The sequence below is a fragment of the Gekko japonicus genome, unplaced genomic scaffold (assembly GCF_001447785.1).
Source record: "Gekko japonicus isolate JY-2015 unplaced genomic scaffold, Gekko_japonicus_V1.1 scaffold142, whole genome shotgun sequence".
In the NCBI taxonomy this organism is placed as follows: Eukaryota; Metazoa; Chordata; class Lepidosauria; order Squamata; family Gekkonidae; genus Gekko; species Gekko japonicus.
Window position 1 is genome coordinate 1,699,680 of NW_015174848.1, and position 11,142 is coordinate 1,710,821.

General features: G+C 48.4%; 1 protein-coding gene across 2 annotated transcripts in view; it reads left to right on the forward strand.

Moving 5' to 3' along the window:
• The window catches only part of PIP5K1A (phosphatidylinositol-4-phosphate 5-kinase, type I, alpha), a 119,057-nt gene that overhangs the window by 39,764 nt on the left and 68,151 nt on the right, over window positions 1-11,142 (forward strand). For both annotated transcript variants that reach the window (XM_015424512.1, XM_015424513.1), the window contains exons 2-3: window positions 4,720-4,757; window positions 11,036-11,122. In XM_015424512.1, coding sequence (XP_015279998.1) covers window positions 4,720-4,757; window positions 11,036-11,122 — 125 coding nt within the window. The remainder of the gene's footprint in view (window positions 1-4,719; window positions 4,758-11,035; window positions 11,123-11,142) is intronic.

Sequence of the window (11,142 nt, forward strand, 5' to 3'; positions counted from 1 at the left end):
AGAGAGAGAGAGAGAGAGAGAGAGAGAGAGAGAGAGAGAGAGAGAGAGAAACCTTTTAAAACTCAGAGTGAAGGTTTTGCTCATTTCAAACCGCCAAAGGGGGGGAAAATGCATTTCTTCACACCTGGTAACTGTCTTCATTGTAAGATTTTGAGCATGACTTTACTGGCATGAGAAATAAATGCAATGGTTCAATAGCTGCTGCAGTCTTTAAGGTCTCCTTTCTTGGAATTGGAATGTAAATCGAGTGTTTCCAGTCAGTGGGGCATTGTTTTGATTTCCATTTTGGCACAATTTCCACTCCATGTTCATCTAAATTTGACCCAGTTTTCCTTATGATGCGTTCTGCATATGGATTGAAGAGACAGGACGATGATCTACATTCTTGTCTGACACCTTTGCCAACTGGAAACCCTTCTGTTTCTCTGTATCCTGTCCTGGCAGTAGCCTTGTGTCAGGAGTACAGGTTGCGCATCAAAACAATCAGATGTTGTGGCCAGCAGTCCCTCTAGGCTGTGGAGTCTTGTGAGCAAAAATTCTACTTTGTGAGCGACTGGTATTAAAATTATGAGCGAGCGATTTGGCTGCTGCATAAATTAGTTTGGTCTGGAGCAATGCTCCCTCTAAGCTGTGGAGTCTTGTGAGCAAAAATTCTACTTTGTGAGGGGCTGGCATTAAAGTTGTGAGTGAGCGATTTGGCTGCTGCATAAATTAGTTTGGTCTGGAGCAATGCTCCCTCTAAGCTGTGGAGTCTTGTGAGCAAAAATTCTACTTTGTGAGCGGCTGGCATTAAAATTGTGAGCGAGTGATTTGGCTACTGCATAAATTAGTTTGGTCTGGAGCAATGCTCCCTCTAAGCTGTGGAGTCCTGTGAGCGAAAATTCTACTTTGTGAGGGGCTGGCATTAAAGTGGTGAGTGAGCGATTTGGCTACTGCATAAATTAGTTTGCTCTGGAGCCCTCCTTCCTGAGCTAAGACCAAAATGTGTGAGCCGGAGGCTAAAAAACTGTGAGGTGGCTCACACTAGCTCAGCTTAGAGGGAGCACTGGTTGTGGCACACCCGCTTTCTTTTTAAACCAACCTGACCTACACGGTCAAAAGCATTGCTGTAGTCTATGAAACACAAAGCTGATTTTCTTCTGAAATTCTCTCGTACGCTCCAATAACCAACATAAACTTGCGGAAGGATCTCTAGCACCTCCTCATTTTCTGAATCCAGCTTGAGCATCTGGCATTTCTTGTTCTGTACATGGCGAAAGTCTTTCTCGTAAGATTTGGGCATCACTTTACTCATGCGAGAAATTAATGCGATGGTCCAATAGCTGCCACAGCGAGGTCTCCTTTTTTTGAAGTTGGAACGTGAATTGAGTGTTTCCAGTATGTGGGCCACTGTTTTGTTTTCCATATTTGTTGGCAGAATCTTGTTAAGGTTTTGACGAAGTCTGTTTCTGTGGCTTGGTATCCCTTCTACTCCGGGTGATCGGTTTCCCCCAACTGCTTGTTGAATGTCATAAGCTTCAGACTGTGTGATCATGCCGATCTATTTGACAGGTGTCTGACAGTCAGGAGAACCAGCACAAACCGGTTCTGACTGGAGCTATGCTGAGCAATCGCACAGTGACTCAGTAGTAAGCTGATTGGCTGGTCAGTGTATATAAGTGTACGCAGTCCGTACAGTGTGTGTCCTTCTTCTTGTATGAGCGTATGGCGGAGCACTTGGTCCGAGAGAGCTGTAAATATATTGTAAATAAATCACTGTATATAGTTTACCACAAGGACTGTGGTGAGTGTGGTTTACTACAGTGGAATCTTAGCAGGGTGCAAATTGGATCTTTGGTGGAAAGCTGATCCGGTGACGCTGACTGCGCGACACGTCTGCGCGACACTGCTATCAGTGTGCCTTTCACTTCATTTTCTTCAAAAGGTTCTTCTTTGGAAGGGATCTGTCATCCTTTCATCTTTTTTGTATAGTTCTTCAATGTATTGTTCCCATCTTTTCTCTCGTTGTTTAATTTTGTCCTGCTCAGTTAATATGTTTCCATTTTGATCTTTCAGCATGCCTAGCCATGCTTTAAATTTCCTTTTGATTTTCTGGGAACTTGTGGAACAGCTCTCTTGTCCTTCCTTTTTTGTTCTTCTGTTCTGTTTCTTTACTTCAGTTATTATAATAGCTCTCTTTGTCTCCACGTGCAAGTGGCCGGGACACTGCATTTAGACTTCTGATTCTATTTCAGCCTCCTTTTACTTTTGCCTCTTGTGTCTCCTTAGCAATTTTAAGAGTTTCGTCAGGTCGTCCATTGAGACTCTTCATTTCTTTTGGCTCCAGGAATAGCCTTTGCGCGTTCTTCCTTGATAATATCTCCGGTTTCAACCCACAGTTCTTCCTGTTCATGTTCAGTTGAACTTAGTAATGCAAACCTGTTCTGTACGTGGACTGAAAACTCTTCAGGAATGTTGTTTAGATTGTCTTTTGGCACTGTGAATGTGCTGACGTTCTACTTCAGCTTTACCCTGGTTCTTGATACTGACAGTTCGTGGTCTGCAAATTAAATTGATTAAAGCGTGAAATCCGCTGTCAGTGTAGGTAGCGAGGGCTACAAGCAGGGGTTTGCTTCTTGGTTTTATTTATATTACTCTTAGTTTGCCGTTCTCCCTGTCATTCAAGGTGGATACACTTGAACACATGAAGCTGCCTTATGCTGAATCAGACCATCAGAGTCAGTATTGCCTACTCAAACTGGCAGCAGCTTTCCAAGGTCTCAGGCTGAGGTCTTTCACATCACCTACTACTTGGTCCGTTTTAACTGGAGATGCCACCAGGGATTGAACTTGGGATCTTCCGCTTGCCAAGCAGCATCTCTACCACTGAGCCATATCCCATCTCTGCAGCTCTACAGGGTCTCAGGTTGAGGTCTTTCCCATCACCCTACTGCATGGTGCTTTTAACTTGGAGTCGTAGTAGATAACTCACTGAAAACGTCGACACAGTGGGTGACTGCAATAAAAAAGGCCAAACGCTATGTTGGGGATTATTAGGAAGGGAATTGAAAACAGATCAGCCAATATCATCATGCCCCTGTATAAATCAATGGTGCGACCTCATGTGGAGTACTGTGTACAGTTCTGGTTACCACACCTCAGAAAGGGTATTCTAGCATTGGAAAAAGTGCAGAAAAGGGCAACTGGAATGATCAAAGGGTCGGAACACTTTCCCTATGAAGAAAAGGTTAAGGCGCTTGGGGCTCTTTAGCTTGGAGAAACGACGACTGAGGGGAGACATGATCGAGGTTTATAAGATTATGCATGGGACAGAGCAGGTAGAAAAAGAAGTACTTTTCTCCCTTTCTCACAACACAAAAATTTGTGGGCATTGGCCTGGTCCCACATTGGCTTCTTATATGTTCTTAACTGGAAGTGCTGGGGATTGAACTTTCTGCAGGCCAAGCCAATGCTCTATCACTGAGCCACAGCCCCTCCCTACCTTTGGTCCATCACAGTCAGTATTGTCTACTCAGACTGGCAGCGTCTATGTGGGGTCTGTGGCAGAGCCCTTTCACATCACCTACTATCTCATCTTTTTAACTGGAGATGCCAGGGACTGAACCTGGGACCTTCCGCATGCCAAGCAGATGCCCTGCCACTGAGCCACATAGAATAAATCAGCACGACCACATGGAATAAATTAATACAATCAACAGAGTGGGACATCCAAAAGGCAATGAATAGGGATCTGACTTGTAGAGATCTGGAAACCCGCCAGAGAGGAAACAGAACATGACACAGTCAACGGAAGTAAAAATTACCGCCGTAGGATAAGAACATAAGAGACGCCAATGTTGGATCAGGCCAAAGGCCCATCCAGTCCAACACTCTGTGTCACACAGTGGCCAGAAATACCAGTGCCATCAGGAGGTCCAGCAGTGGGGCCAGGACATTAGAAGCCCTCCCCCTGTTGACCGCCCCCCCAAGCACCAAGAAGACAGAGCATCACTTGCCCCAGAGCCCCTATCTATACCTTGTGGCTAAGAGCCACTGATGGACCTCTGCTCCATATGCTTATCTAATTCCCTTTGGAAGCCATCCATGCTTCTAGCCGCCACCACCTCCTGTGGCAGTGAATTCCATGTGTTAATCACACTTTGGGTGAAGAAGGACTTCCTTTTATCCGTTCTAACCCGACCGCTCTGCAGTTTCATTGCGTGCCCACGAGTTCTTGTCTTGTGAGAAAGGGAGAAAAGTACCTCTTTCTCTACCTGCTCTTTCCCATGCATAATCCTACTTATACCGACAGATAGTACGAAGTATACACAGCAGTGGAGTCTACAGTCCCTGATATTTTACCCCAAGTTTTGTTATGAACCATATTGTTACAGTGCAGCCCAATTCCCTGTGCAAAAAATCTCTCTTGAATAATTCAGTTTTGCACAGTTTGAGAAAAGGCAGGAGCCCTCGTGAACTCATGGTGCAGACCATTCCCATGAGGTGGGGGTGGGTGGGCCTCAGCAGAGATTGTCTGGGCATTTAAAGGGGGATTAGATGGACTCCTCGGTGCCTAAAGGAACCTCTCTGTGTTCAGCGGGGGCCTCTTTTTATGATCTTTATCAGAGAACAAGAAGTCCCTGTCCCTCCCGCGAGTGAGGAATTGATTTGGGTATAACATCTGCTGTGCAATTAGGTAAACTGACTAATTGATCTTTTTCTCCTCTGTTTTGCTGCTAGGGGCACCGGGAGCAAATTCTTTGAAAAAGTCACTCGAGGTAAGCTTCAGGGGCTGCCCGTGCGTGTGTGTGTGTGAGTGTGTGTGTGTGTGTGTATTCTCCCATTCCTTGCTAGGGCTGACAGGTCAGTCAGACTCTTCTAAAATCGATCAGTCGTGTTCTAACTCACTCTAAGAGGTCTTTGTGCTGCGAGAAGAACGCTGACGGTATCATAAACCAGGGACTGGGAACTTGATCGAGGAGCAGGCAAGAGGGCCTTTGGGTTTAAAGCCCTGAGTTTTTCAGCCTTTTCTCCAACGCCCAGCCAGCCAGAACTAGGATGCCAAGAGGACCCCCGTAAGCCACCAAGACACTGTTTCATCAGAGCCGTGATCTGGTGCAAACACCTCTGCCAACGAGACCCCAGAACAGTCAGTGATTGTTTGAGTTGCGGAGAGAGTGCTTTGGATGCCGTTGCGTGACGAACGCTAAAACCGATTTTAGTTCGGTCCTTCTTCTGTCCAGGTGTCCGGGTGGGCTGACTTCAGGCTGAGATCCGGGGGGTGGGGACTTACCAGGAGAGGGACAGAGGCTACGTCACTTCTGTCGTGCACCGGGAGTGACCTCATCGCGCTGTGACATCACATCCACACTCTGGTATTGGGGGGGGGGGACTCTGTATGAGAAAATGGCTTCTACCATAGAGTTTTTGCCCAAATACCAGAGCGGTCACTGGCGTGATGACATCACTTCCTGTGCACACTGGAAGCGATGTCGCCATATTGCCAGCCGTGTTGCCCATGCCTTCCTCTTTCATCTGTAAGTCCCCCGGTTGATTGGCAGCGGGGGAACCCTGCCTCCTTCCACAATGGGGGGGGGTCTGGCAACCCTCCTCAGTTACAGCTGATCGCCAGACAAAGACCCGTCATCCTAGAAAAAATGGCTGCTTTGGAGAGTGTAACTTGCCAGTTTGGTAGAGTGGTTAATCTGGGAGAACCGGGTTTGTTTCCCCACTCCTCCACTTGCACCTGCTGACGTGACCTTGGGTCAGTCACAAGCTCTGGCAGAGCTGTCCTTGAAAAAGAGCAGTTTGTGTCAGAGTTCTCTCAGCCCCACCCACCTCGCAGGGTGTCTGTTGTGGGGAGGGGAAGGGAGAGGAGTTTGTAAGGTGCTCTGAGACTCCAAGTGAAGGGCGGGGTATAAATCCTATCTCTTCTCTTCTCTTCTTCTTCTCTTCTTCTTGGGTGTTTCCCAACATGGAGTTGGCAACCCGGCCTAATTGTTAAGTGTCCCAAGACCAAGGCCCTGCCTGGTCTTACACAGTCAAGCCCCTGGTGGGAGGTATGGGGTGCCTTTCCTGCCGCAGGCGTCACTCTTCTGAGCACGCCACGGCTTTGCACTGTGCTTCTCTTGCGGACTTTCCATCGAGGCGCTTCAGGGATACACGGGAGCAGAGGGCACACGTGCACACTCACACTGCCTTGCTGCCTTCTGCTGCCGATATGCAGCGGTGAAAGCGGAATGCACATGTCCAGGAGCAGGCCGGGACTGGCCCCTCCCGGACTAACCCAGGAGTCACAGGATGCCCACTTGGGAACTCTCAGTCCCGGCAGTAGAAGGGGAATCCCACCGGGACAGTGGCGGTGAGGAGAATGGCTGCACTGCAGGATGGGCCCTTTAAGGCTCCGACTCAGCCACACCCATCAGCCGCCAAGCCAGCCAGGAGGAGGGATCCGGGGGCAGCAGTGATGCCGTATGGGCCCTTTAAGGCCCCTCTTCGGTCACAGCCACTGGCAGTTCAGGCAGGGCAGTGGGAGGGGAGAAGAGGCTGCAGGTGCAGGGGGACATCTCGTGAGATTGTTGGTTCTCCTGAGGTTTCAGGGGAATTGACTGAGCATGTGCAGCCTGCTGCCCCGGCTTCACAAGGGGCTTACAAGCAGGCCAGGGAAGAAGAAGAGAAGAAGAGATTGGATTTATACCCCGCCCTTCACTACCCAAAGGTGTCTCAGAGCGGCTTCCACACTCCTTTCCCTTCCCCCTCCCCACAACAGACACCCCCTGTGAGGCAGATGGGGCTGAGAGAGCTCTGACAGAAACTCCTTTTTTTCAAGAACAGCTCTTATCAAAACTACGGCTTGCCCAAGGTAATCCAGCAGGTGCAAGCGGAGGAGTGGGGAATCAAACCCGGTTTTCCCAGATTAGACAACAGACACCCTGTGAGGTAGGTGGGGCTGAGAGAGCTCTGACAGAAATGGCTCTTTTTCAAGGACAGCTCTTGTCAGAACTATGGCTTGCCCAAGGTCATCCAGCCAGCTGCAAGTGGAGGAGTGGGGGACTCAAACCCGGTTCTGCCCGATTAGAGTCTGCGCACCTAACCACTGCATCAAACTGGAGTTGAGTTTCTACCCTGCCCTTCACTCAGAGTCTCAGAGCGCCTTACTATCTCCTTTCCCTTCCTTTTCCCCACAACTGACACCCTGTGGGGTAGGTGGGGCTGAGAGAGCTCTGACAGAAACTGCTCATTTTTTTTTACAATATATTTTATTGGTTTATTCAATATTACAAAGAGATAAAAACCATTGAACATTACGTGTATACGACAAAGTAAGTAAAACGTTAAGAATTGTGAGTGTAAGTACATTATAGTAGGAAATAATTTGAGAATACGTTGTGCATTTGGTGAGATACAGACCAAGAATTTTTTGTACAACTAGATGTCAGCATAATTGATGAAAAGTAAACAGTTGAGTAATAAACACAATCAGTATTGTAGCCCTTAACCATCTAAATTACCATGGCCTTAGGCCGTCTATTACTTTGGGAGTATCATCATTTCCCGAGAGATATTCCAAAATTGGAAACCAGATTGCAACAAATGAAGTAGGAGCAGAAACTGCTCTTTTTTCAAGAACAGCTCTTATCAGAACTACGGCTTGCCCAAAGTCACATCAGCAGGTGCAAGTGGAGGAGTGGGGAATCAAACCCGGCTCCCCCAGATTACAGTCTGCGCACTTAACCATGACACCAAACTGGTGGAGGTTCTGTCTCCAGGCTGTTCAGGACAGACCCAGTGGAGAGGAGGAGGGGCTCCCAGGTGCTGCAAAACCCCTCCCCTCTCCAGTTCTGAAGCTCTGCAAGTCCATGTAAGACCGAAAACGGGTGCGATGAGTAAGGGCAAGGGACCCCCACCAACACGCGTTGCGTGAAAGGGTCGTTTGCCACGGGGGCTGTGCATCCGCTGCAGCACCCCTCCTGTGCTATCCAAGCTTCCCGTGGTAGAGATGAGAGAGTCTAGTTGCTTATCTTGGGGTTCTGGCAGACTTGCCGAGTCCTGCCTTTGTCCTGCAGAGCGTGAGAATCTGCCCTGGAATACAGCCCTCCACTTGATCACCGAAGGATTACGGTCACGCACAGGCAACCTGCATTGTTGGGCATTGCTAGTCATTTTACTGAGAAACCCCCAGGGGGATTCTTAGGACAACCTGTGGTCTTGAAACCCTCTGGCCTGGAATTCTGTTCTTCTGTGGACCCTTCTCTGCCCCCGATTCCCAGAACGAGCTCTTCTTATTCTCACATAGACACAAGCAAATATCCTTCTCCCTTTGCCCAGTTCCACAAGGGAGCCAGTGTGCCTTCTTAACTTCTTAACTTGGTGCAGTGGTTAAGTGCACGGACTCTAATAAGAACATAAGAACATAAGAGACGCCAATGTTGGATCAGGCCAAAGGCCCATCCAGTCCAACACTCTGTGTCACACAGTGGCCAGAAATACCAGTGCCATCAGGAGGTCCAGCAGTGGGGCCAGGACATTAGAAGCCCTCCCACTGTTGACCCCCCCCCCCAAGCACCAAGAAGACAGAGCATCCCTTGCCCCAGAGCCCCTATCTATACCTTGTGGCTAATAGCCACTGATGGACCTCTGCTCCATATGCTTATCTAATTCCCTTTTGAAGCCGTCCATGCTTGTAGCACCCACCACTTCCTGTGGCAGTGAATTCCATGTGTTAATCACTCTTTGGGTGAAGAAGTACTTCCTTTTATCCGTTCTAACCCGACCGCTCTGCAGTTTCATGGAGTGCCCACGAGTTCTTGTATTGTGAATCTGAGAGAACCGGGTTTGATTCCCCACTCCTCCTCCTCTTGCACCTGGCTGGATGATCCTGGGCAAGCCGTAGTTCTGATAAGAGCGGTCCTTGAAAAAAGAGCAGTTTCTGTCAAGAGCTCTCTCAGCCCCACCTGCCTCACGGGGGGTGTCTGTTGTGGGGAGGGGAAGGGAAAGGAGTTTGTAAGCCGCTCGGAGACACCTTTGGGTAGTGAAGGGCGGGGTATAAATCCAATCTCTTCTTCTTCTTCTTCTCATGGTTAAGGAAGCACGAAAGGAGCATCTTATTTGTACACATGGGATTGAATGAATGGTCCTGACCTGGATGGCCAAGGGTAGGCCGATCTCGTCAGATCTCAGAAGCTAAACAGGCCCAGCCCTGGTTAGTATTTGGATGGGAGACCTCAAGGAAGTCCAGGGTTGCTGTGCAGAGGCAGGCAATGGCAAAGCACCTGTGTGCGTCTCTTGCCTTGAAAACCCTTTGAGGGGGTCATGATAGATCAGCTATGACTTGACAGCAGTTTCCACCACCAGGCCTTGTGGCTGTTAAGAACATAAGAGAACATAAGAGAAGCCAATGTTGGATCAGGCCAGTGGCCCATCCAGTCCAGCACTCTGTGTCGATTTTAAAATTTGGTTTCTATGTTTTTAAAATGTTTTATATTTTATGTATTTTATCTCTGTTGTAAGACACCTTGAGCGCCATAAAGAATAAAAACAGCTAATAAATGTTTAAAATAAATAAAATAAACAGAAGGAACTGTACCACTTCAAACTGCAGGTAAGGAAATACCATTTTCGAATGTACCTATAAAATCCAGAAATCTATAAAATCCAGAAATTGATGTTTAGTCATGCCGGCCACATGACCATGGAGAAGTCTTTGGACAACGCTGGCTCTTTGGCTTGGAAAAATGGAGATGAGCAGCGCCCCCTAGAGTTGGATTTGACTAGCTTTCAAGCAAGTGAAACCTTTACCTTTATAAAATCCAGAAATCTATCACAGCACAGGGTAGAAAGTTTTCACTCAGATGCTTTAATCTTCTCCTTGCAGAGACTTCCTTCCCCTCCCCCAACAAAGTGGATTATTCAAACATGGAATCCCACATGTGTGGTATGAAGTGGCATAGTTCGTACTGTCATTGTGCCTCATTCTGCTGCATGTGGAGATCAGGCCCAGCAGAGATGAAAATGGCTTACATTTCTTACTGGTACTGTTTCTCTCTGGGAGCTTGAAGCAGAAAACAGGTGGTACCTCTTCAGCTGCTTCCTTACCACTGGTCTGTACTGGCCCATCATGCCTATTTACTTTCACCCCTGAGATGAGACCAAAGTTCCTAGTCTCATATAGACAGTTCTTCCATCTCCCACTCCTGTTTTCCAGGCCAAGTTCTTTTCCATGTTCAGCCATGGCAGTGCACTCAAAGAAGAGGAGATACGAGAGGAGGTGGAGCGTCTGAAGGGCGAGATGAGAAGGGTCAGCACCTATGCACTTGGTAAGCCCTGCTTTTCGTAAAGGCAGGCCTGAGGCAGCACTTAGGCTGTGCTCTAAGTTCTTTTCGCTGCTTTGTTCCTCTCCAAAGCGCAGCCATCATCATCTATATATCTAACAGCCAAGTTGCCCCCTCCGTGCAGATAATTAAATCCGCACATCGGGGGCACTTGGGGGACAGAGAGATTTTCCTGCACACTTGGAGCAGTCCCCAGGAGTGCAGAAAAATCTAAAAAGTTGAAAAAAATATACGGGGGAATATTTAAATCCCCCCAAAAGTAAAAGCGTTCTCTGCGCATGCGCAGAGAATGCTCTCGGTCGTGGGGGGGAGCCGCTCAGGCCTCGCCGCCAATGCCGGGGGGGGGGAGCGGGAGAAGGATTCGTGGGCCCGGGCCTCACCGTCAGTGTGGGGGGAAGGGGGGGGAGAAGGCTCACCTGCGGCTGCTTCCTCCTCCGCATGGAGCTCCTCCCCCCGCGCGAGTATCACGGGTCCCTGCTTCTTATGCTTATCTAAGTCCCTCTTGAAGCCATCCATGCTTGTAGCCTCCGCCACCTCCTGTGGCAGTGAATCCCATGTGTTTTTATGCTATTACTGTTTTTGTAGTTTTTTTATGTTACCAATGGCCTTGTAAGCCGCCCTAAATCAAATGAATAAATAAAAATCCACAGCCACATGTCTGAGATGTTTTTTTTTAAAAGACCTATGTTTTTCTTGTCGCCTTTCCTTTTGCTCCCGGACCCTAGATGGCAGGATCCTCGGGGCACTCTTCGCAGACGATCAAGAAAGGGCACAGGGGCGTGGACTCCACGGGCGAAACCACCTACAAAAAGGTAGGTGCCACTTTGCATTT